General features: G+C 43.9%; 3 protein-coding genes across 4 annotated transcripts; 1 reads left to right on the forward strand and 2 right to left on the reverse strand.

The window, feature by feature from the left end:
- Positions 1 to 3,561: 3,561 nt before the first annotated feature.
- On the reverse strand, positions 3,562 to 4,445 carry fam204a (family with sequence similarity 204 member A). Its single transcript, XM_048228486.1, has one exon. It carries the CDS (start codon positions 4,359 to 4,361, stop codon positions 3,627 to 3,629), a length of 735 nt encoding a protein of 244 aa, XP_048084443.1. The 5' UTR covers positions 4,362 to 4,445; the 3' UTR covers positions 3,562 to 3,626.
- A 14-nt stretch (positions 4,446 to 4,459) lies between these two features.
- LOC125284501 (26S proteasome regulatory subunit 4) lies at positions 4,460 to 9,353 on the forward strand. The gene is made up of 11 exons (XM_048228482.1): positions 4,460 to 4,520; positions 5,448 to 5,501; positions 5,703 to 5,799; positions 6,350 to 6,474; positions 6,666 to 6,851; positions 7,006 to 7,134; positions 7,354 to 7,450; positions 7,654 to 7,843; positions 8,079 to 8,230; positions 8,570 to 8,724; positions 9,090 to 9,353. The coding sequence occupies exons 1-11, from the start codon at positions 4,518 to 4,520 to the stop codon at positions 9,222 to 9,224; spliced, it is 1,323 nt and encodes a 440-aa protein (XP_048084439.1). The 5' UTR covers positions 4,460 to 4,517; the 3' UTR covers positions 9,225 to 9,353.
- A 324-nt stretch (positions 9,354 to 9,677) lies between these two features.
- nrde2 (NRDE-2, necessary for RNA interference, domain containing) lies at positions 9,678 to 25,381 on the reverse strand. 2 transcript variants are annotated; one of them, XM_048228456.1, is made up of 14 exons: positions 24,446 to 25,381; positions 22,654 to 22,756; positions 22,210 to 22,425; positions 21,219 to 21,368; positions 18,161 to 18,656; positions 17,440 to 17,854; positions 15,293 to 15,426; positions 13,475 to 13,598; positions 13,045 to 13,217; positions 12,461 to 12,874; positions 10,955 to 11,931; positions 10,690 to 10,831; positions 10,305 to 10,376; positions 9,678 to 10,151 (listed from the first exon to the last, which is right to left on the reverse strand). In XM_048228456.1, the coding sequence occupies exons 1-14, from the start codon at positions 24,504 to 24,506 to the stop codon at positions 10,026 to 10,028; spliced, it is 3,603 nt and encodes a 1,200-aa protein (XP_048084413.1). In that variant the 5' UTR covers positions 24,507 to 25,381; the 3' UTR covers positions 9,678 to 10,025. The 2 variants fall into 2 exon arrangements, with proteins under 2 accessions (XP_048084413.1, XP_048084412.1); XM_048228455.1 differs by having other exon boundaries at positions 22,654 to 22,759.
- Between the last annotated feature and the right edge of the window lie 386 nt (positions 25,382 to 25,767).

Genomic DNA, 25,767 nt, shown 5'->3' on the forward strand with positions numbered 1-25,767 from the left:
TAAAGTGTGCTCGGAACAGAGCTGGCAGGGGAAGAAAGACAGAGGCAGAAAGGCACTTTAGAGGAGATGAATATGTTTAAATAAAAATATGTATATTTTTTTAAGCTCGAGTGTGTAGCATTACTGAAACCGCTTACAATGTGTGTGCCCTTATCAGAAATTAAACATTCAGATGAATGGAACTTGGCTCTGGGTTTAATGCGGGGGAAATGTCAGAGGCAAACGCCGACCTCTCTCAATAAACATTGAGCTCCATTTCCATATTTCATCAGTCGGAGGTGTACTCACCGTGTCGGCTCGCATTATTATCTTTAATGTCTGTGCCTTTTGAGGAGAAAGAAATGTGACGCCGCGGTGCTGCTGCTGCTACGGTTTCATAATGAGCGAATGCTAATGCACGCAGTCAAATGTGAGCCGATCTCAGAGGATGAGTGGGAGTGCTGCCTGCTGGATGGCTGAAATTAAGAGTTCCCATAATAAAGGTTACAGAGATATTCTAATAATTAACTCTTCACACAACAGTCGGGTCCAAGCTCCCACTACAAGAGAGAGGCAAACTCTTCACAGTCACAAATTATTCAAATATGTTCCTAGTGGCAGTGTGTAATCGGGCAATAAAGAAGCAAAAACTAATTAAAGTAGGCTACATGTAATAAGATCAGATAGGAGGGAACTGTTATTCAGCTGGCACCACTGTTACAAATTCAAGACATAAAATCCAGTCTAAAACTGGATTAGGCCTAACTAGACTTGTAGTCAAGACCGCCTAAACTGAGACCAAGACACTACCAAGACCAGAGGGTATCAAGATCGAGACCAAGGCCAAGACAGACTGAGTCAAGACCAAGACAATGAGACCAAGACAAGACCGAGGGATCCGAGACCAAGACAAGACCAAGACCAAAGACGGTCGAGACTGTGACAAGACCGAGACCATGTAAAAGTGGTCTCGAGACCGGTCTCGAGACATCCAACTCTAGGCCTAACCATAATATAGGCCTACAAATTATTTGACGAGATGATAGGCCTATATGATGTCAGGTTGGTGTCGGAGTATAAAATATCACCATAGTTAAAATATCTAATGTGGAATAGTATCTAATCCAGTTGATTTAAGAATCTGCTCCAGAAAATTATGTTCCAGACTTCATAACTGCATCTCCATCCAACTGTGGAATACGATCTTTGCTGCTGTGTACAAATGTAACAAATCCCATGATACACCTCTGCATTATAGGCCTACTGAGCTGATGCAGCCAGACTAGGCCTATATCCTGCTAACTTTATGATGGGACAGTTGGAAAATATATTTTTACCTATGGTACAAACCAATAAATGTTACAAAAGAGTAGCCTAGTTAACATCTTATTTCAAATATGACAATAAATGTGGTTAACCTCCTGTGTTTGACATTACAATCTCTTCCCGTCTCACTTTACATGTCCACCCATGAATCATGGACCATAACGAACACAGTGCATTCATGTCAGCATTACACTATTCTTCAAGGCATTCTCACTAAAGTGTGAACATGCCCCCAATGTAAGGGAGATTAAGCTAGCATTGACAAAACTTAAATGGGGGACGAATGAAACATTCCGGTTTTCTCCGAATGCAACGATGATAGACAGACATCATTTGGACAAAACATAGAGCATATTAACCTCCGTTGCTCAGCCAAATGCCATCCTGTTTAGGGGTGGGCATTTCATCGGATCAATACCAGCATGATGAGATCGATACTTTAATTTTAGTTCACTTCCAATATCTCTTAATTTGTTCAAAATGTTCCTGTTTCACCAAGGGCTAGCCTACAGTCATGCAAACACCATTCCTTTCACATTTTGCATGCCCGCTTTGCAATGTTTCATTGCTGAAATGTTTGTAAACTAAACAGTGGAAATCATAAAATCATTAGTGGTCATAGCCTTGGCAGCAAATGTAATTTGCCGCTGCTAGGGGCGTGTCTAGATTTCTAGGCTATAGTGGTCATGATAATGTATTTAAATTTAGTATATTGATGTTTTATTCACATCATCATGACACACTGTTCTCCCCTACATAAAAGTATATAAACTGCTTTTAGTTACAAATATCAGTATTGGTATCAGTATTGACAATACTGGCCATATATTTAATTGGTATCGGATCGAAACCAGATTTTACAGTATCGCACACCACTAATCCTGTTTGTCCTGTTATCACAGAGTTACAAGCTATAAACGATTTTTGATGGTCACAAGTTTACTTCATTAGCGGTTTATTTTTTTGATTATTAAAGAGTGTTTTTCATTTAAAGGTTTGACTTCATGTTTATTCAGTAGAGCATTTAGTGCTCTCCCCAATCCCAGACGTTCACATTGCATGTTTGTTTGTAATGGATGCAAAACAGCCTATAATGCTAAATGTCTATGGGGGACGATTGAAACACCTGTTTCATTTGTCCCGACCAGGCAGTAAACCCCATTTATTCTAAGTCAATGCACACATATCTGTGTTTATACTATATTTTATGCAGGTGAGACATGGAAAAGCAGTTTTAGAAAGATGCAAATATATTTGGGGCTATCAGCCTAGGGGGTTTTGCCATGTTAACCTATGGAGACTGACGGCCTGTGGGTCATGAAGGGCCCTTATTTGGATGTGTGGTGGTTTTAACCACATAAAAACAGAGTGAAATAACATTTTGTACTATAGAAACATTATATAATTCGAAACATGCATTATTCTAGCTATATTAATGGCATTGTGCATGCTATTTCCATAACCGCGAAATACGCACATCACCATGACGGCAATGAGTTGTCAACAGACATGAACCAAGACATATAGCCCAGCAGCAATCTATCTAAAATAACACATACTTGAAGTACCATTCATGGTATGTTGTCAAATATTGAAGTTGTGGGAAGTTTACGTAGGCTAATTTAAGCTGTTTGCTTCATTCGTCCCCCATGCTGGTTCATTTGTCCCAGCCAGGAGGGACGAATGAAACAAAACGCACGTCCGACTTCTCCTTAAATAATTCTTGAACGGTTTTGTTCAGAGCTGTAAATGCAACTGTATTTGACAGAGGACAGATGTAGGTTGCTAGTGACAAAATATTGACTTTCAGTGTTTATTGTCTTTGTAAATTACATTTAATTAAAAAGTATTTAATTTGTCTCCCCTAGCCTATGTCATTGAAGCATCCCTATTTCTGCTTACAAATGGGCACTCGTGTAAGATATGACTTTGATCCTATATTATGAAAGCACAAGAAGTTATGTGACCTCACATGGCCATGGCATTTATAAAATCGACTTAGAATTGAACTAAAATCTAATGTTGAAGTGCTACAGAACTCACAATAAACAATGCAGGTTTCCCTACTCATTCCCACAACTGTAGCCTAGCCTACCAATGGTTGCCTGAAGACTACTGCAGTAAATCTGGCACTGTGTGCAGGTTGCTCTTTGGCATAATAAAACACCAAGTTTGCCCATATTTGAAGGAGATCACTGCTCTGTTTGTTTATAGAAATCTAGTGGCCTAGAAATTCATTAAAACACTGCACTGTAATGGGAAAGCTAATGTAACTTTTAATTTAATACAATTAACAAAATAGTTTGTTAACAAACAAAAGCTCACATATAGCCCATGTTGCTTTTAGTTTCCCATCTCCTCTTTGCCTCAAAGCCCCAAACAAGATTCTTCTTTCTTTTCTGGGCTGCCTTTGAGGCCTCAATTTCCTGATCTTGCACAAAATCACGGCAGTCAACCGCGTTTTTGATTTTTACACCCAGCTCTCGAGTGGCCAGACTGTCACTGAGTTCCTCTGCCTTTTTATAGTCCCCTGCTTCAATAGCACTGTCAATAGTCTTTTCAAGACCAGATTTAGGAGGCGGCCTGCTACAAGCCGGGGGTTCAAATCTGTCATTAATGCCAAAATACTGCTTCAGTCCTTCGAGGTGTTTTTCTGGTGCATTTACTTCCTCCACCTGTTTAGATTCCTTGTGCTGTGGGTCAGAACATTTTCTTTTATTCGCTCTTCGCTTTCTTTTTCGTTTTGTTGATGGTAACTCTCCCCTTTGGTCGTCCTTTTGCTTCTGAAGGTGTTTGAACTTATTCCACATCTCTTCAGAGACCCCAGGTAAGCATTCATTTGAGGAATGATTGGGCCTAGTACTGTCAACAAACTCAAGAGTCTCACCTTGTGTGGGTGAAGTTTCACTGGATATGAGTGCGTTAACGTTAGCATTCTGTTTACATTCTCTCACATCGGCTCCAGTAGCCCCATCAAGGTCCCCTGCACACGCATCAGAATCATCAGAACTAAGCTCTGCTTCTGATAGACCTTTTGGAAGAAGTCCGCTATACATTCCGAGTTGATTTCTCCTGTTCTTCTTACACAGCACAACACAGAACCTGGTAGTAGGCTACAGTGGAACCACCATTCTCGTGTCTCATAAATGATGACGTTACTTTGCTGGCATGACGTAGTTTTCAAGGGACACATGTTCTGAAAACAAGCGACAATGGTAAGTGAGCAAGCATTTTTCGTACATGTTCAAGTGTGTAATTTAAATCTTTATTTTAAAATAGAATATATGATTCTATTTATATGATTACTGAGTGTAATTTACTATCAACTGTACACTGTGAGGAGATATGTAATGCATTCTGTTGTGGACCAGTGTTATTTTATCAACACATTCGGCTAGCTTGCTATCAGGTTGCTAACGTTTGCTGGTGACTGGGCTGAAGACTCAATAAGAACGGTTTTGTTAGTAGTGGAAATTTGTAACTTAGTTCGTGTGCGGACATCATCTGTATGGACATTGATTGTGTGTCCATACACAGCATGTTCTTTTATCGGAGTTAGCGCAGTGACAGTGGATATTCAGCTCAATTTACTAGTGCTAGCTTACGTTAGCAAATGATGGTTTGTCATCTAGAGCCAGCTAACGTTAACTAACTCCAGCGCCGTTAGTTTGATAACTTTGGCATTGACATCCTTGGTATTGTTATTCGTTAAACGTCAGCGACTGATTTGATTGTGAAGATCAAATTATGTTTTGTAACGTTAACGTACATGTATTCCTGTTCAAGATGACGTTAATTGCAGATGCTAAGTATGTGCCTGAGTTATTTCTTGTGTCTATGTCTGTAGTCAGCTAGCTGATTAAAGAGTGCGTTTTACAGTTTGTAGTTGTGCCTTGTATTGCATACATCACTGCAGAGTTTCCCATACATTGACTTATTTGTGGCGGCCCACCACAATATCAACATTGACCACCACACAATGATTTTTACAGGTTCTACTAAATTGTGCTTAAATCTGGTTAGCATCATAACCACTGTCTTAACAATTGTTGCATTCAAGTTAATTCTGCAAACCAACCACCACAAATAGAATTTAATTCTGTGGGAAACACTGCACTGAAAATGTCTCTTATCTTGCACAGGGTCAAAACCAAAGTGGTGGCCATGGTCCTGGAGGGGGGAAGAAGGATGACAAAGTGAGTTTGAACTGTGTTGCTCCTAAAAGGTTTTCAATGACACTTTCTCCTCATAAGTGGTTACTAAATGCAAAGATGTACTGAAATTTGTCCAGTTGAGAAGCAAATGCTGTACCAAAATACCTTGCATTTTGGCACAAGGGATTTTAACATCTAATCCTGTGTATTAATGTCATTATACCGTATTCTCCTTTGTGGCAGGATAAAAAGAAGAAATATGAGCCACCAATTCCCACTAGAGTTGGAAAGAGGAAGAAGAAATCAAAGGGACCAGATGCTGCCAGCAAATTACCATTAGGTATGACATCAACCTGCTTTTTGTTGGAGTATATGACTTGTGCAATAATTTAAAATAAAGCAAACAAATGTTGTGTGTTTTTCACATAACACCAGTCGTCATCACTGCCCAATGCCCAGGTGTTGCTAAGCCTATTTGTTTGTTTAATATAATGTCTTGATTATAATGTTATGATTTGTATTTATTTTATTTTTTACTTTTTATTATTTGGTACTTTGTTTGTTGTCTGTTTGTATGTCTTGGTGTAATGGGTACGCTGGTGATTATGCCGCTCCGTCTGGCATCTTTTGTCTTGTGTCAGTCTTGTATGTGGAGCGCTTTGTGTTGCACATGAAAAATGTGCTATATAAATAAATACTTACTTATTCATTCTTCATGGGTTTGTTGATTGTTGGGATGCAAAAACATTTGCTGAAGCATATAGGCAGTAAGTGCAGCGATCTATATGTTTACAAGATGTGCTGATTGTCAGTGGGTCAGCTTGGATTTCTTCTATCTACTGTGTATCGCTGAGTACTCACCAAAAATGGCGTTCTCTGCTGTTTGTCAGTAACCCCTCATACACAGTGCCGACTGAAGCTCCTTAAACAAGAGAGGATCAAAGACTACCTGCTGATGGAGGAGGAGTTCATCAGGAACCAAGAGCAGATGAAGCCACTGGAGGAGAAACAGGAGGTTTGTATCCTTAATCTGTCATTTTGTCCTGTATGAGCAGGCCTGGAATTAGTGTAATGTCTTGGATTTGGACAAATGCAATTCAGTAATGTAATGTGCTGCTGACAGATTAATGAATGATACCAGGAGACTTGTAAGCTAAGTAAAAAGCTCAGCTAAACGGCTTTCTTTTTTGACTGTTTTGGCTACAGGAAGAGAGGTCAAAGGTTGATGACCTGAGGGGGACACCCATGTCAGTGGGAACGTTGGAGGAAATCATTGATGACAACCATGCCATCGTGTCCACATCTGTGGGCTCGGAGCACTATGTCAGCATTCTGTCCTTCGTAGATAAAGACCTTCTAGAACCAGGATGCTCTGTACTCCTCAATCATAAGGTAATATAGAACAAGGTAGCCCATTAGCCTTCAATGAAGCCTCGGTCGAAGAGTTTTTCAGGAAGATGCTAACCAAGGTCACATTATGATGCATAACAAGTAACATCCACATCATCTGCCTATACTGACAAGTGTTCTGTTTTTCATTTTAAAGGTGCATGCAGTCATTGGGGTCCTGATGGATGACACAGACCCCCTGGTGACTGTTATGAAAGTGGAGAAGGCACCACAGGAAACCTATGCAGATATTGGAGGTCTGGACAGTCAGATCCAAGAGATCAAGGTATTCTGTTTATGGTGATAACTGTGGCAAATTCGTTAATTATTTTCGCCATCGTATGATAGTGTTACAAACATACTCATAAAACAATTGGTACATAACATTCAAGTTTCTTTAAAAAGTCAGCGACAGAAGTGTGGCTGGATAGTATGGATAGCTGATGAAGCTAAATCTCTAAGTCTTTACCCAGCTCTAAGGCAGTAAATGTGTTCTCCCTCACAGGAATCTGTTGAGCTCCCCCTGACACACCCAGAGTATTATGAAGAGATGGGAATTAAGCCACCCAAAGGAGTCATCTTGTACGGAGCACCTGGGACAGGTATGATGCACACAGTGCAATAGTTTTTTCCCCCGACCAGGTACTTATGATAGACTATAGGGTCTCTCAAACAGTATATACCTCAGTCAGTGATATTGGGTGGAAATACGTAAGATTTATGGGAAATCTTTTAGACTTGACATGTATGATCATTGCTGTTATCAGCCTTCTCTAAAATCCCTTGTATCATTGTCATTTTGAAGGTAAGACGCTTCTAGCTAAAGCTGTGGCCAACCAGACGTCTGCCACATTCCTACGTGTTGTTGGGTCAGAGCTCATCCAGAAGTATCTTGGCGATGGGCCGAAGCTGGTGCGTGAGCTTTTTAGAGTGGCGGAGGAACATGCTCCCTCCATCGTCTTCATTGATGAGATTGACGCTATTGGAACAAAGAGGTGAGAGGGACTAGCCTTCAGGGATGATTAGTGCCACAAGAAACTACTCATTTTTAAGTTCATTTCCGTCAAAGAGTGTTTGATTTCAGGGGCGAAAAATCTATACATATATTATCATTTAAGAGTTCACAGAACATCACAGAAATGGTTAGAATATTTTTTTTTTCAAATCAAAGCAAAACATGGATTAATTTGTAAATTGTGATTCTTGACTAATTTGCCCATGCCTTTGTAGATACGACTCAAACTCGGGGGGTGAGAGGGAGATCCAGAGGACCATGCTGGAGCTCCTTAACCAGTTGGATGGTTTTGACTCCCGGGGCGACGTTAAGGTCATCATGGCCACCAACAGGATTGAGACTCTGGACCCTGCTCTGATTCGGCCAGGTAAATGTTATCACATTACATGTTATAATGCATTTATACATCATCTATAAATCCTCTGTAACCCAGTTATAGAGCATTTATAGACTAAGTGTAACTTTTATTTATTAAGTATTAAGATAGTAAAATGTTCATTAGGTCTTTTCGTTGAGTGAAAATCGTATGTGATTTAAGTGATAAGTTGATCAAATATGCCCAGCTGCAAAGATGGCAAAGGAATTATTTAGCTGTTATTAGTATAGTTGTCGAATAGGCCCAGCTTGTGCTGTAAAATGTACAGTCTCTGTTTCTCTCTCTGTGACTGATGATTGACTGTTATTTTTTCTCCTCCTTGCTGCAAAGGTCGAATCGATCGTAAAATTGAGTTCCCGCTTCCGGATGAGAAAACTAAACGCAGAATTTTCCAGATCCACACCAGCCGCATGACAGTGGCTGACGACGTGACCTTAGATGACCTCATTCTCGCCAAGGATGACCTTTCAGGAGCAGACATAAAGGTCTTTAAAATGCCCTTCACTTCTAGACAGCTTCTTAACAGCTTTGCTGCTAATCGTCAGAAAATCACCCAGTGATTTAAATGCGCGAATGCATACTGCATCTAAAATGCATAACAAATCAGCTGTGATGTTGGCACATCTGTCCAAATTTCCACAAACACTCACAAGCCTAAGCTTATCACATTCAGAGCAGAACTATAAAAACCTTCACACTTCAGACAGCTTCGCTCCTCAGAGAGAAAGTCTGGCACCGTATCTGACAGATGCTTCAATTAAGTGGCAGATTTGTTTTGATATGGGTTTTTTTTCCCCGTTCCTGTCCTTCCACGACTCATGTTGTTCCCCTCGCTATTTTTTTGTTTCAGGCCATTTGCACGGAGGCAGGGCTGATGGCGCTGAGGGAGAGGAGGATGAAGGTGACGAACGAGGACTTCAAGAAGTCAAAAGAAAACGTGCTCTACAAGAAGCAGGAGGGCACGCCGGAGGGCCTCTACCTCTGAGTTCACTATTCGTATACTATATATATATTTTTTTGTATTTGTTAGCGTTAGCACTGAGCCTCCCGTTAGCTTTCCCAGCTGCCATTCATTTCTCCAATGCAAATAAAGTCATCAATTTCAGAAACCTCACTTTGTGTGGTAAAATTACACGTCACATTACACAACATGCAGTACCTTTGGAATCACCAATACAATATTAAAGACCGTGTTTAATTGAAAACCCATGCGAGCATAGTTAGCAGTGTACAGTAAATTAATCTTCATGTTTTAGTCTTGTCAACTCTAGCTTTCAATAAAAATCTGTTCTCTATGAATGCAGGCTACACTGCTTGCTCTGAATCTAGATATGAAATGATGTAGGAATCAATTCTGCATATACATGGTCTATTCAACATAGAATATACAGTATGTAGCAAAATGAGATGAAGACACCATTTCAGTAAATGGGAGGTGTAGGTTCCTTAATATGTTTTATTTTGTCATTCAAAAATATTTTTCACATACAGAAATTCTATGATTATCAAAAATAATCAACATCAATTTAGTTGTGCATCCTTTGTGAAATCAATTTGTAATGATTATAAAATGAACACACAGACACACACTCACATTTTAATTCATTCAAACAAGGTCATACATCTGCAGGTAGCCAGCATCAACTTGTGGCGTTGCACATATCTGATGTGACAATCTCCTCCACTTTTGTGAGCCAATCCGGCACAGTGTGTAGCTTTGAGGTGTACACCCTTCAGAGGGATTTCCTGTTTGTCTTTGGTGCACTATGGGTAGGGTTAATAAGTGCTAATCCTCCAGCAGGATCTCTACTTCCTCCATCGGTGCTCTGAGCCGTAGCTCCTTCTCAGTCATCAGGTCCAGGAACTCAGTCACAGCATCTGGGAACAGCAGCACTGCATCCATATACAGGCCCTGAGGACGGACGGACAGACACACACACACACACACACACATTTACTTTTCAGAAATATGGAGTAATGCAAGCTTAAATGCAACCTCTGAAATTCAGAGGGACTTAAAAGGTATAATTTTTATTTGTATAGGATATGATTAGTCCATGCGTACCTTGGCCCAGGGGATGTTCTGAAGAGCTTTGTAGAAGATCCCTTTGGCCCTCTCCTTGTTGCCCTCTGAAGCCTGTTAGAAATAAATCTCACTCTTCAAATCTAGAGAGCTTTTTGACAACCATTCACCTTTTCCACTACAGATTTTTTTTGGAGTTTTGTAGCCTCTTCATAACAAGTTATTTGGCATGCATCATAGTATTGCACTTATGCATTTCTTTTTCAATTTCTTATGCAGACTTGCTTTTGATAGTTCAGACTGCTATTTTTTCACAGGTGTTTCATCTGGAGAGCCAGCCAAATGTAGCCCAGCTAAGACTAAAAATCAACTCGACGAAATCTGTCTTAGATGTCAACAGTTATAACAGCTTTCTGTGTCTGTTTACCATGAACTTGAGGTACATCCTCCAAAGCAGCGGACACTGGGCTCCCTCCTCTGTTGCCGTGGCAGCCTCAAACAGCGACCGGATACGGTTGCTCAGTCCGTTTTCCGGTATTGTGGGCAGAGTATCTCCAATTCCACCAGACCTGAATATTAAGGAAACCAAACAAACAAACAAAGTAGACTATTTTCACTTTGAATTCAAATATTGTCTTTGAAAGAGACATAACATCTTCTGGGGGAAGCTACATTAGAATCATCAGTCTAACCTTTGCACAGAGTCCAGCAGCTCTTTCCTGCCCTGCTCCGCCCAAACGGCAAACAGGTATGGCACCACGCTCTGGTCACTCTTAATCACGCTGTGGATAAACCTCCGCGCTCGACCCGCACTGTGGTACCGCGCCTCAGCCTGCACGTAGAGGTGCCACAAGGGGGCGCTGGTGGAGAAGTGAGTGAGGGCTGAGGTGAGTGCTTCCCTCAGGTGGACCAAGGGGAACACGGAGGTGCTGGTGTGGTGGCGCAACAGCGCCGCCTGCTGAACAGCCAGGGCCTCGCACTCTCCAGTAACACTAATGCTATTAGCCTTACCGCTACTGCTATTAGCATTAGCACTACTGCTATCTACCGAGGTAATTTGCTGAGTCGTACTAGCATGCTGCCCCAGTCTCTCTCTGGCCTGCCTATATACCATGTTAGCGGCGTCCATACCCACAGTCAAGTACTGGAAGAGAGCATAGCAGCCTACAAGTCCTGCTACATGCTGGGCCTTTTTAGAGCGCCCGGCTTCCAGCCCAGCTAAGCAGACCTCCACAGCCTGCTCGTAGGACTTCCTGGCTTTCAAAATGGCTACCGGAGCCACCTGCCCTGAGAAAGGGGTATAGGTCGCCTCCTCGGCTAACTTGGTCAAAATATGCACAGCGGCGGACGACGCAGGGGCAGTTCCTGCAGCGCTTTGTCCTTCTGCCCGCCACGTCTCTTCCACCTCTAACTGGGCATAGAGCAGGCAGAGGTGGCACAGCGCAGTGTCTTTGAGCCCGCGGGCCACGCCCATGCCCAGCGCCGTGTCGAACACCTTGCGCGCCTCCTCCAGGTTGCCCAGCAGCCACTCCAGGTGGGCGTACTCGCGCCACAGGCCCAGGCGCCCGCGGTTCTCCGGCTCCTTCAGCAGACGCTTGGCCAGCCGCTTGCTGCGCTTGCCCTGGCCGCGCAGGCGCTTCTTGTTCCCGCTGCGCACACACCTCAAAACCTGCCAGAGAAGCCAGGAAGAAGGAAGGATTGTTCATAAACAACTGACTGCCAATCCCAGTGGTGTTATATGGACATATATTCTGTGCATGATTTTGTGTTTGTGGATGCCTATCTACATGTTACGTACGTGTTTGTGAGCAAGAGCCTATTTATCAGAAAGTATGTCAAAAATATTTGTCTAAATGGCCGTGTGTCGCTCATGCAATAGCACATGACAAAAACATGCCCTCATTCAACATGCCCTCATTCAACAAAGAGTGAACATACAGATTAAACTTCAGCTCTTAGAGGATAAACAGACTCAACTTAAGCTCTAAAAGGATAAGATGCTGGAAACTGATACGAGGATGCTAAAAACTGCCTTGGGTAGTCTCAGATTTATGATCTACACTTGACAGTTCTGTAAATCAGGTCCTCCCAATATGAAGCTGCTGCACTGCAGGTTAGGAGAGTGAAAAGTGGAGCACACAGGAGCAGGATGCAGGGGTGACGTGAGGATGGAGGACACCACGGCACACTGCGCTCACCTTGAGCCTCTCGTACTGCAGCCAGCTCAGGTGGAGCACGGCCCTGTCCTCGGCAGGCAGCAGCGGCGCCACCTGCTGCAGGACGTTCTGGACAAACTCCTCGCCCGGCTTGCACAGCCCCGCTTGTTTGTGCGGTGTGCCCAGGACAGTCATGTGGCCCACTGGGCTGACTCCGGACAGTGACGACGATGACGACGACTGAAGGTGAATGGAGGTCAGAGGTCGCTCGGGGTCCCGCTGGTCCTGCAGGAGGGAGAGGTCGTCCAGGAGCAGGCTCCGGAGCTGGGAGGAGGAGGAGGAGGTGGACGCAAGGACGGGGAGCCCCAGGAAGTGGAGGAAGCTGGCGAGCAGATGGAGCTGCAGGTTGGGCCGGGTCACGCGGATCATGGAAGGGCCGATGTCATCAAAAAGCACCTGCGGAGGTGAGTCAGATGGCGCCGGTCAGAAGTCAACAACACACCAAGGGAGGACTGATATGCAGGTGAGTGTATGTGGGACACTGCTTTCATCGGGTCACATCGTGTGTGTGGGGATAAGATTTGAGAGAGAGAGTGAGTGATGAGATTTGTATGTATGACCAGTACCTGTCTCTCGGGATCTTCGCAGTCTTCCTCTGATTGACCTGTGCTTTTGTCAGGTCTCCACGGCAACCAGTGGTTGGCTTCACGTGTTGTCTCCACATCCAGCCAGATCCTCCACTTGGGCAGAGTCTTATCCTTCACTTCCTCATCATCACCCTCATCGTCATCATCCTCATCTGTCACAGAAAATAAATAGAAATATACAACAATATCTGGACGAGTTAAAATACCGGTATATAATATTTTCTTTTATGATTATACTCAATGGGACAATTTCCCATTCATGGATTAAGCCTAGTCATAAACTAAAAGAACTTGAAAGACTTCAATAAAAATACCCATTGAAAAAAGCTTTAGTCTAGGCCTGGGCTTAATCAATATACGGGAAACTGGCCAATTGTGTTAATTCACAAACCGGAGTCTGTCGACTAACCTGCCTCACTGGGGACCAGCCAGCCCCCCCTCTCCTGCTGCAGCATCCAGGCCTTCCAGCCCCGAGCCCCCTTTTCCCCCACACGCGGCTCCCCGCTGTCCCAGAACGGCTCGAAGAACTCCACCTGACAAACCAGGGTACCAGGGCAGAGTTAACACACATCAGATTGTTTTAATGACGAACATTGAAACACCTACTACAAGACTGTAGGCTTCTGTGGACGCACACAAAAGACATACACACTTACGTACCAAACTTATGTCACAACACATTTAACGGCTGTATTCTTAAGGGCTCCAATTACATGTGCATGTGCGTCTGGCTGTTTGATGAGCTTGCTGGTCGGAACTTAATTTCTATCGTATTGGTTTGTTTCAACGCTGAAAGAACAGTTTTAAATCAAGCAGCCCAGTAGAGACTATAGAACGAAGCAACATCTATAAAAACAATGGCTCCTGCCCTGGCGAGAGGAGAGTGGTAGAGTGGAATGAGTGAAAGTCGATAATAAAAGATGACATTCCCCCTCGGACCAGGAGCGAATGACACTTCCAATCACTTAGCGAGTCGTGGCGAAGTACCGCGTCAGCTTCAAAGGGCCAAACTCCGCCATCTTAATGGCCGCTAATCTAATGCAGTCAGCACTTCAAGCGCACGGGGCCAAGGGCAGCATTGCCTCATACTGCAGGAGGAAGAGGAGAGTGGGGCGAGAGGGAATCATGGCCAACCAATCCGAATGGAGATAGACATGTCAGCCAGCCAATCGTAGAGGGATTTCTCTACTGCTATTGGGATGGGGGTGTGTGCTTAAAACACAAGGATGGATGTCGGAGATGAACTCAACCATTTCCCTAAGGACTCTGACAGTGTCACATATTAGTTGTGCCCTGAATATGTGGGGATATTTAGGTCAACACCAAAAGTGATGCTAGGTATTCCTATAGTACTGCAAGACAAACTGTGAACATACACCTCTGAAAAGACAAAGTTGTAAAAATGATAATGACACCACTCAAGAAGACCACTAGACTTTAGGATATCAAAAGCAAACAAAATTACAGACTTAGTTTTTAACCTAACAGATGCAAAAAGGTGTTTTTAAACAACACTGATTTTGTTTCGCCAATGTTGCACTCTTGATATTCTACAAATGTCAATCCCAAATCTAAACAAGAACATAATTGACCACAGTGTAAAAACAATAAGTGGTGTTGTTGTTGTTGTTTTTCCTGATAAAGACAACGCTAGCTAATCAGCATCTGAAATGTGCTCATCTGGTCCAGGACACGTATGTGTGACGCCTCACAGTCACAAAATATGCACAGTCACATTTCTCATCAGACAGATCTACAGAGAGTGAGAGAGCAGGACATTAATGCTCGTCTGTTCCTGCCGGGCTCATTATCGCGCCGCCTAAACAGGCGCTTGTCATTCGCCAGCACACGCCGACCAAAAACAAGCATCTGCGCCCGCCTGGCGTCACAATATCCCAAGCTCATCAGCACAGGGCGGCCTGGTGCCTGGTGCCTCCTCTTCAGGAGCTATTTCTGAGCAGAGGGAAAATATGAGCAGTAATCCCACCGACACACACTCAGTGGGGAAGGATGGGTAGGTGGGTGGCAGCGGAGCGTTAATTGCATTTCTGTTATTGCTGTTTGTGGGCTGTGTATAGCTGTACAATGGTCAAAGTAGCAAGGAGGAGTGTGAATGAAGACTCACAACAGGGACGCACTGAGCACACATGCTGTGCGTGAATGTGTGTGTGTGCGTGCATGTCATTACCATGCTGAGCTCAAGGGTGTGTCTGTGTCTGTGTGTTACCTGCTGTCTGGTGGGAAGCTCTTTGACGCTGTCCGGCTTGAAGAAGGTGAAATCCAGCAGGCCCTGGAACAGACACACGGCCTTCTCTGAGTGGCCTGCCTGCCGAAGGAAATGACACTGCTGCAGGAAGATGTCTAGAGGGGGAGGGACACACACACACACACACACACACACACAGACAGAGCAGAAGGCTATCAGAACAGTGGACCTGCTAAATGACAGAATATATACTACCTCTATAGTGTAGCTTTTACTTTCAAAACCAATAGCTTCAAACCAGTAATGGTGGTGCCATTCCAAAGCAACTGTTTAAAAAGGTTCTTCTAACACTCTAATATTTCTATATGTCTAACTTCTTTTGATGGGAACACATGATCTAGGAAAATCGCTATTTCTTCGTGGTTCCACGCCATTGCTGTGGATAATACATCCTTTCGACAACAGACCCTACTGTAATATATTGCACCTTTGAGGAACAGAAAACCAGAATCATCACTTCATCGCAATCGTCACCTGACGTGCACTATTAGAGTGGCCACCAGAGGGCCCCTGTGACCACACACACCACACTGTCCACCTCAGCGTTCTTGAAAAACAGAAAATACTCTCCGTCTCAGCAGTTAAGTAAATCAGCACAGCGAGGCTTTCTCCTGCAGAACAACGGAGTGCCTCTGAAGCACACAGCACAACGGCGGCCCCCCTCACAGCCTTGGCGCTGCTGACAGCTCCTCTAAAAGGCTTTCACAGATTGATCCGTCACGTCCAAGAGTGCCGTCGTCCACAGGTTGCCCGCCTCTGACATATTCATTTGGCTAATGCACACACCAACATGCTAACTCTGCACTCTGCTCCACTCACAACTGAGCGGGAGCAGGAACAACAACAAAAAAAACACTCAAACCAATTCATCCAGAAGCTCTGACAAAAGAAACAGTGATGTGGTGAGGTGCTGTATTCGAGATCTAGTCTAGTAAAGAGACAATGTGGTAGCAGCTCACTGGACAATACAGAAGAGACAGACAGAGACAGACTATGAAACTGACAGATAGAGATACAGGAAATAGGACAGAGCAAGAGACAGAGAGCGGCGCAAAGAAGAGAAAGAAAGGATATTTGTGCACCGTGTGTTTTTATGCAAATGGAGCGGGATTATTCACTGTCCCTTATCTTATTACATACCAGTATGCAAATACCAGGGTTCCTACACATTTTCCATTTCAAAATTCCATATTTTCCATACTTAATTTTTTTTTTTTTTTTTTTTTTACTATATTTGACTATATTTTAAAAACTAGGGTAAAGTATAAATTACTTGCAGTGTAAAGTTGAAAGCTAACCTCACCTCAAACATATTTGAACAGTTCATAGTTCTCAGTGTGGTCTCACACATTGGTGAACAGGCAAATATTGTAGATGCAATAGTCCAAAAACACAAACTATTTTTTTCCATAACCTCTTTTCTTTTCTCCAGACCTGAAAAATACTCCAATCAAATTCCATACTTTTCCATACTGCATAGGATCCCTGAAATACACACACACACGCACACACACACACACACACACACACACACACACACACACACACACACACACACACACACACACACACACACACTCTCCATCATGCGCGGGTCATCTACAGTATTAGCCTGTGTCACAACCACACTAAGAAGAGATGGATGATGACTGACGATTCACACACTGAGAGAGGAGGAGTGACAAGAGAATGGGAGAGAAACAAGAAGAGAAGAGAGAAATGAGGAGAGGAAAGGAGAGGAAAAGAGGAGAGGCAAATATGAGAGACTGGGACAGGAGGAAAGAAGGGAAAGTGAGAAAAGCACTTACAGTATATTAGATAAGGATATTAGAAGGATAAGGTACAGAATATTAGAGGGGGAAATGAATGGAGAGAAAAGGAGGATAAAAGTAGGGTCGAAACAGGGAGTTAACAACAGAAGCAAAGACAGAGAAGACATTCTATCACAAAGACTCAAAAAATACAAATATACTCCCAAATTTACTCCAAGATGGGATGTTAATAAAGTCTAAAGATTAATAAAGATGGAGATATGGAGGAGGGAAAAGAAGGATAAACAGAACATTGGGGCACTGGAGGATAAAGAGGAGGGGAGGGGAGGGACGTACCCAACATGTCCTCCTCTGCCCCGGGCAGCGCTGGGTGAGACAGCATGCTTCCGTCATCGCACGCCGCCAGTGTGGTCAGGCACTTCCCGTACGCCGCGCTGGCCTTGGTCACGGCGAACGAGCCGAAGTGGCCCTGGCAGAAGCGCAGGTAGCGGCGCCACAGCGAGGCGCTGTTGGGGTGCAGGAAGACCAGCTTCTTCCACTCCTTGAGCAGCACGGCCGGCTCCCAGAGCTCGCGGCACACGGACAGCCGGGCCAGCTGCAGCGCCACGCAGCCCGGGTTGCTCTGGACCGCTCGCTCGCAAACAGCCAGTTTCTTCTCCAGCACCGCGCGCGTGGACACACGCCGGTGCTCGGCAGCGTCGGCCTCACCACCGCCGCTGCCCAGCCCTGCCCCTGACGCCGCAAACTCATCCTGTGCCAAGATAGAGGAGAGACACACAAGAGACATAGGAAGGGTCGAAATTACTTTAAAATAGTAGGTAAATTAAAAGTAGGTAATAGTACTGTTGTTGATTACTAAAACAATTTTGCATCCCCAAAATCAAAGCTAAGACAACTAGATCTCTAAGTTACCAAGTCAATAATTATTTGCATGTGCACCTGCAAATGTGTGTATGAGAGAGATTAACAGGTCTTTACGGGGCTTTAAAGGGTTGTGTGTGTGTGTGTGTGTGAGAGAGAGAGAGAGGTATGTGAAGGCTCCTTGCCAAAGGCGTACCTGGAAGCGAATGAACTCCAGCCACCCCTCTGTGTCGGTGGGGTTCTCCCTCACCCTCCGGTTGAGCTCCTCCACCCTTGCTGTGAGCCTGGCCTCCGGCGTGTCCGCGCTCTTCCTCTCATCTCCACCCTTCTCCTGGTGGGGCGCGGGCGCCTGACCTTTGCCCTCCAGCCAGAGCGCCGTGCCCACGTCGTACACGCCCAGCGGGTTGACCCACGAGCACGAGCCTTTAGCGGTAGCGCTAGCCTCCTGCTCGGCAGAGAGCGAGGGCAGGGGGATGAAGGAGGTGCCGCCGGGCTCCTCAGCACTGCCCCCTGGTGCCGGTGGCCGGGATGGCAGGGCGTCGGAGCGGAGCAGCTGGCGAGCCTGGGAGGAGTAGTAGCGCTCAGTTCGGCGCGGTGCCGCCCGCTTCTTCTCCTGGCCCGCCGGCTCATCCCAGCTCACGGCCTGTGAGCGCGCGTCCAGTCCCAGAGAAGAGCTGCCCTTCCGCTTGTACCTGAGACACAGAGGAGTTGAGGGGGTCGGATAAAAATAGAGTGAGTGGTTTTGGGTTGCATTGCAAGTACAGACCCTAAAAGCAGTAAAAACAGTAAAAACGTGAGAAATATGTGGAAAAATCATTGGGACCAGACGTAATAATATACCGGTAAATATAATATAATATAAATGTCCATGAATTGTGTGTTGTGTGTTATATATATATATATATATATATATATATATATATATATATATATATATATATATATATATATATATATATATAAAGTAGCCGAGTTGAGTAGCTGATTGCTGATAAAGAGGCTGATGATGACTACGCTCCCGCTCCCCTCTCCCCCTCCTCACTTGGTGTGAGTGACCTTCAGGAGCAGGGAAAGGCCGTCCACTGCAGCAGGCTGAACTGAGCTGCAGCTAGCGTATCAATAAGAGTGTACTCATCGGGTATCGATCTGATATCTCTCTTTCTAGTGTGTGTGCGTGGGTGTGTGCGCCTGTGTGTGCGCCTGTGTGTGTGTGTGTGTGTTGGGAAGCCGGTATCTGAGAATGGAGTAGAAAGAAAGCTAGAGACGTGGTGAGGTTGTGAGAGAGCAAGTGTGAGCGTTAGTGAGTATTGATTGCAGTCTATTGAGTTACAGATGGCTGCTTTTGACTCCTCAGTCATTTGGCTCTGGTCCAGGAGCTGAAGCAGTGGCGGTTCTTTAGGGTGCCAAGTATAATATACTGCTCCCACATCTTCATGAAGAGCTTAACTGGTCCTGCAACTGACACTAAAGAACATGGAGAACGTATGTGTCCTTTCAGCAGAGACTGTCAAGAACTGCAGCAATCACAGGTGTACGGCGCAGTTCCTGTTATTTCTGTAAGCTAACAAGTAATGTACAAATAGGGAGATCTTCAACCAGATCATGTCTGGTTTAAATCCATCATAAACTGTTTACTGTTTTTAAAGCAAAGACTTACACTGTAACATTAAAAACGTTTTTTTTTTTAAAAGTTAAAAAACGCTATTTTGGTAACAATGGTGATTATCTGAACATGAAAAGATGAAGGACTAAAAAATTCCAAAAACCTCAAACACCTCACTCATTTCTATGCCGCATGACAGGGGTGGTGGGGGGGTCTACCTGGGAGAGAAGGGCATAGAATGGCAAGATGCCCTCACCCTGCACAGTTGCCAGGGGGCTGCAGTGGTACGGCCAGACTGGGTGAGACTGGGTGGCAGCACAGAGAGGATGAAACTTGAACATTTATGTCTCTAATACGACAAGATGCTCAAGTTCTCTTCTTCCAACTCTCCAAGACACCCATTCACTGATTTAGTGACAAATACACTCATAACTATCCTGAAATAGCAAAAGACCACACACAAACAGTAGCGCTCACAGTCACACATACACGGAGGGCTCTCAATATGTCCTAATGGAGAATCTGGCACACTCTTTGAATGGCCTTCAGCTCCCTGTTAAGTTCCTCTGAGGACAGCAGGTGAACTTGAAAAAGGAATGTGTGACCAAACTCGCACACGATGAAATCACTCATTTAGTTTCAAACACAGACACCCATGAATCAAGGGGAAAAAATGGTATTTAAGGAGTCAAACAAATCTTCTATATACCGGTATCTATTTTTTCACATTCCTGTAGGGTATTTTTGCCATAGCAACCTTTCCAACCGCAGCTATTTCTCAGAGCAAAGTGTGTCCCTGTCGGACAGACTAAAAATGGAAGCAGAAGCACACAACACATATCTAAACTTGTTTTGTGGAATAACGTTGTCCAAATTTGACTCTATATTGTGTCCTACCCCAACACACATATTTGGGGGAAAAAAACAGATCTGGGGTGAATTTCCCAAAAGCAACATTGTGCAACAGCCATTGTCAAACACTGGCGAGCATAAACTTTTGGACACTCCCTCTCTTAGTAATGGTGGTTGCACAATGACGCTGTCTGGATCTGCACCCTGGGATGTTTGAATCCGTTCCCAAGGCTGCAGCCTCAACGACAATCCAGGGAGTGTGGGGTGAAAGCAGCAGCCCTTAGTGCAGCTGAGATGTAAAGGGCTTTGTGTGCTAGAGCAGGGGTTCCCAAACTTTTCCACTACAAGGCCCCCCAAATACCACTAGGTTCTGGCCAAGGACCCCCTTTATGTGTTATTAAACCTATGGACAATACTACGGCAAATGTAAAAATACATTAACTTAATCCTACAGTAATAATTATTTTAGCCACAAGCATTTCGCGATGGAGCATACAGTGTGTAAAAATTGCATTTGGGGCTTTCTGCTATATAAGAGCCATCACTCTACTATTATTCCCAGTCATTATCATGGAAAATATAATGTTCAGATATGCGACAAATTATTATAATGCCCTTGTATAACAGCCTCCCCTCATAGTAATAGGTATATTTAAAAAAAAATGTAAATGTATTTATTTATTGCTTTTATTTTTCCTTCCAACTTGCTGAGGCCCCCCTGGCACCCCCCCCACTTTGAAAACCACTGTGCTAGAGGGTTGCGTTCAGCGCGCGGTACACTCAAGAGCTCCCGGGTCACCTTGCGACGTCCCCGCGGTAGAGAGACTTGTACTGCCAGTTGGCTGGGTCCGCTTTCCTGTCCACACAGAAGAAGCCATCCGCCGCAGACTCCAGGTCGTCCAGCCATCGGAACCTGCCCTGGCGGACCACCTCCACTGGAGACTCCTGTCTGCAAAAGGCAACCCAACCCCATAATAAAAATAAATAAATACAAAAGACAAAAGCATACAAGCATTAAGCATTACCTTGGGCGTCTCTGGAGTCCTTACACATCTGAACAAGAGTGTTACAAATGAGTATGTCTGTGTGTGTGTGTGTCAGAAATAGCAGGGAAAGCAAACGAAGCCCCCCAAAGCCCCCGAGATACGACGTGATGGAAACAGTAGCGTCAAACAAAACGGACTCCTCGCCATGGGAGAGGGAATAAGAAAAATAGCTAGAGAAAGTAGGAGAGGGGGAGGGGAGAGAGGATGAGAGGGAGAAGGGCTTGGAGAGACAGAGGGATGAGGGTATAATAGGGAAAGAAACAACTCTGTGTGTGTGTGTGTGTGTGTGTGTGTGTGTGTGTGTGTGTGTGTGTGTGTGTGCCTGTGCGTGTGCCTGTGCGTGTGCGTGTGCGTGTGCGTGTGCCTGTGTGTGTGTGCGTGCAAGTGGGAACAAGAGGGAGGGAAGTACAGCGATTAAAAAGAGGCCGATTGATGGCGATTCTGCAGAGCATAGCTTCTTACTGCCACAGTACAGATAGAGTTGAGCCTTTTAAAGTTAAAGACAACTGGAAGTCTGAATAAATCTGCCGGAGGCAAATAGAGCAGCCCTGAAATGTAAACCTGTATGCTAAGCTAAACAAAGACCAAAGGCCGAGCAGTTTGCCACTTAATCATTATTGTGTTATATTCACAAAGTAATCACAAAGTAAGTGTGTTAAATGCACGCATGTGTACTGTATGTGTGAGAGAGAAAGTGGACAGAGAGGTAGAGAGAGAGAGCAGAGTTGCAAAAGGCAGTGGCACCTCTGAGCCTCCTTCTCCTTCTTCTTGAGCAGGTCGCTCGGGTAGACCGTGTCCGATTGTGAGTCATCACTGTCCGAGCGCTCTCCCGCCTTCCTTTTGTGCTTCTTGTGTTTCTTCTTCTTCTTGTCTTTTTTCTTCCGTTTCCTGTGTCTTCCGCTGATATTTTCATCTTCACTTTCTGGCTCAGAGATTCTGCCGTAACTTTTATCACTGACACTAACACAGGGACAAAACCCACAGTTAGCCATGCATTACTTAGCCTTTTAGCGGTCACCATGGCTTATGTTTGCATTTGTATAAATTGATCCTACAGCTTGCTGGATATCAGTGTGGCCTACTGTATTCTCTATGGCTTTGATGAAACACATTTGCTATAGGGCTTACAGTACAGTGCATAAAAACAGAACATCAGAGAGAGGAAGCGGGGAGTAAAAACTGCATCACCTGGGCTCCCCTTCCTCAGCCTCCTTGGCCTTCTCCAACACAATGTGATGGAGCGCTAGGGCATCATCAGAGCGGAAACTCTGATTGCTCAGCCATTCTGTCTCTGCTGGTCAGGGGACCGAGGAGAAGTAGAGAGGAGAAGAGAGGCGAGGAAAAGAGAGGAGGAGAGAGAGAGGGAGAGGAAGAGGAAGAGGGAGAGAGAGAGATGACCAATCAATCGCAATTATTCAGCCAGAGGGGTTTTAGCGTACAGGATTAATCACAGCTGCAAATAGCCAAATGGGATGCAGAGAGCCCCCCAGTCCTTATTGAGGCAGTCACAGAGGAGATCGCTGATGCATCAGTCACTCCAGGTCAATATGCACAAAACAATATGGTCGATCTGCTACAACACTGACTTCTGTAGCCAGACTGTCAGTCCAGGTATTTTTTGAAGGGGGGCTGTATTTTACAGAATACATTTATGACTAAAACTCTTTAAGAAAGTATTTTACTGGTATTACTTGTCAACAACATGAGAGCATGAGACATTAGACCTGGGGATGAGGGTATACTTATTAGCAGATTCTGGTAACAACGCATGACCCTCTAAAACACAGCATTGCATGGTCTCATGAAACAGCTTTTAGAACCTAGGCTACTTATCTCCTATATTCAAACCAAAAATCATAATTTTTATATCATAACAACAAACAATGCCACACTATTCTCCATCGTCCAAAATAAGAGCGTAAAAAGATGAAGACAGACAGGTATTTGTTTTTTTTCCTTTTTGGGGAAATGCGGTGGGATGCTGTTGCAAACACTACTGTTTGAACAGAACACTGCTGTTGCAAAGTCAACAATTTGGAGCAAACCCCGTGTCAGTCAATGACTGTAATGACTCAATTATACATTTTGTACACACATTGTCTTCTTTATGGAACCACATTAAACTTGTATTTCAGAAGCGGAGTACAAGAGAGCTTTATAATCACAGCATCCATATCAAATATTCTGTGTTATGCAGGCCTATGAAACAGAAATAAACACTTAATTCGTTAATGAAGCCAGGTGTAAAGTCACCTACTTGCATGCCTGAACCTGGCCTGAACTACAGGCTAACGGCAAACATCTAGGCTATATTTTACATTTTGAAAGTGTTCAAGTCTACTTCTTATCCGACAAACCCAATCATGTCCGTTACAGCACCCAAAATGTTCTTGCACTGTTTATTGGAAGGTTAGATTTCCTTTGTAGGGTACCAAAGATCTGGCATAGGGACTGCAGATTTCAAGTAAAATCTGTCCCATATTTTATGGGCCATATACTATTCTACCTATTTAATCAACATATTCAAATATAAAGTAGGGCCTATACATTAGCCGCTTTCAATTTAACCATAATACCTAAATACCTATGGCAAATACAGAAAAGTAGACTGATAGCTGCTATATAACTGCCCATCAACATACCGCTGAATTAGAAATGTGCAGGCTACCCTCAGTGTGGTGTGGGTCGAACGACCTATGATTCATTTCAAGAGACAACACAGACAAGCCTCATGAACGTTGCAAGTCAGTGCTACATGTAAACTGCCTTATGTTAACCATCAGTATTTTCTTAATGTATAACTTCTTTTTACAACCTAACTGAAGTCGAATTCCCTATGTGTAGCAAACTTCAGGCGTTCTCCCCGCAAGATACCACAGAAACAAGCAATATCAGTCACGTGCTCAAATGAAAACAAGTGTAGGCTATGACATGTTGATCATTACGCGAAATGTCAAACTTCACTTCATTCGGACCTTACCTTTCACCGAATTGTCTTCTTCTTTAGTTGATATTCCACGAAACGCTGGAAAGAGGGCCATTTCGTCTTGCAAACGACTTGAAAGTAGTCGCAGAAATATTACGTCACAAGTCGCAACCCAAACACACGCGCAAGTTTTGATCTGACAGCTTGCGCATATGTTTCCACATGGTTTCCACCCCCCTGTGTAGGCTTTACTGTCATTTCTATCAACATTAGGAAATAATTAATAAAAGTCATGTTTGACTTTTATTTGCTTTATCATTTCAGTTTTCATGTGCGCATTTATTTGTTCCCAGTGTCCTGGTTGTCATAAGCTGCGAGTTGTCTTGCATTAAGTGGAAATGTGGAATTCTGGAATATGTTAATTTTGTCATTGTGACTGTAACTCATTATTTAGGAAAGACTGACTTTTTTGACTTGTTAAACAACAAACCAGTTTAGGCCTTTTTCTCGTCAATATATGAAGATTTTGTTCTCTACGTGCTCACCCCGACGTTAGTAACCTGATCACAAAACTGGATGGTGCACCAGTTGAAATAACTACAGACAGCCAAGTCTTGAGCGCAGGTTTAGGCTACACTTCACATCAGAAGTGTTAAAAAGAATGTAGCCTACCCTACAATAACCACAGCCTTATTGCCAGCCTAGTGGACGCGCTATTTTATACAACACACCATCTATTCAACGTTCAACTACAGGCTACGAATAACATTTTAGATGGACCTGTCTGTTATTTTAAATTCCGCGACGGTTTGCAAATAGTTCCGTGATATTTCCAGTCGCCAATCATTTTACACCACACATCCTCAAGGAGAGCCGTGAAGAGATCTATATTCCCTAAGCATACGAGTCAACCAAATAACTGTCAGTCGCAATTATTGTTTAACGATAATATGTTAACAACCAAAAGGATGTACAGCATAACCAACTATGGTTACCAATGATGTATTCTTACATCCACCACCAAAGCTAAATTGAGCGCCATTGCTTGACGCATTGCAGATCTAACGTAACCAATCATAGACCTCCTTACATGGAATATCCTATTGCAGGTCTGGAGTAACCAATCGCGCAACCCCACACAGAATTAGCCGCAATTTCTCTAGCATCAACAAAAGAGAGTAGACCACAACGTGCAACGTATTCTTCCGCCGAAATAACGTAGTGCCAAATTATTATTTTTTTAAAAATGTATGTAGTGTTCTGGCCCCAGCTCTTCAGTGGGGCATTTAACGTTCTATTCAAAGACGTTGACAGCATTGCGGTAAAATAATAAATATATAAATAATAGTATGCGTTTGTGTGTGTGTGTGTGTGTG

Source organism: Alosa alosa, chromosome 19 (genome assembly GCF_017589495.1).
Source record: "Alosa alosa isolate M-15738 ecotype Scorff River chromosome 19, AALO_Geno_1.1, whole genome shotgun sequence".
Classification (NCBI taxonomy): Eukaryota; Metazoa; Chordata; class Actinopteri; order Clupeiformes; family Clupeidae; genus Alosa; species Alosa alosa.

Excerpts from the sequence above, each read along its gene's own strand:
- nrde2 (XM_048228455.1), bottom strand. The coding sequence starts at position 24,506 with ATGGCCCTCTTTCCAGCGTTTCGTGGAATATCAACTAAAGAAGAAGAC. Across the intron at positions 15,427-17,439 it reads GGCAGAGGAGGACATGTTGG|ACATCTTCCTGCAGCAGTGT; the intron begins GTACGTCCCTCC and ends CTCCCCCTCTAG. Across the intron at positions 10,377-10,689 it reads GGATGTACCTCAAGTTCATG|GCTTCAGAGGGCAACAAGGA; the intron begins GTAAACAGACAC and ends TATTTCTAACAG.
- fam204a (XM_048228486.1), bottom strand. The coding sequence starts at position 4,361 with ATGTATAGCGGACTTCTTCCAAAAGGTCTATCAGAAGCAGAGCTTAGT.
- LOC125284501 (XM_048228482.1), top strand. Across the intron at positions 5,502-5,702 it reads GGGGGAAGAAGGATGACAAA|GATAAAAAGAAGAAATATGA; the intron begins GTGAGTTTGAAC and ends CCTTTGTGGCAG. Across the intron at positions 7,451-7,653 it reads GTACGGAGCACCTGGGACAG|GTAAGACGCTTCTAGCTAAA; the intron begins GTATGATGCACA and ends GTCATTTTGAAG.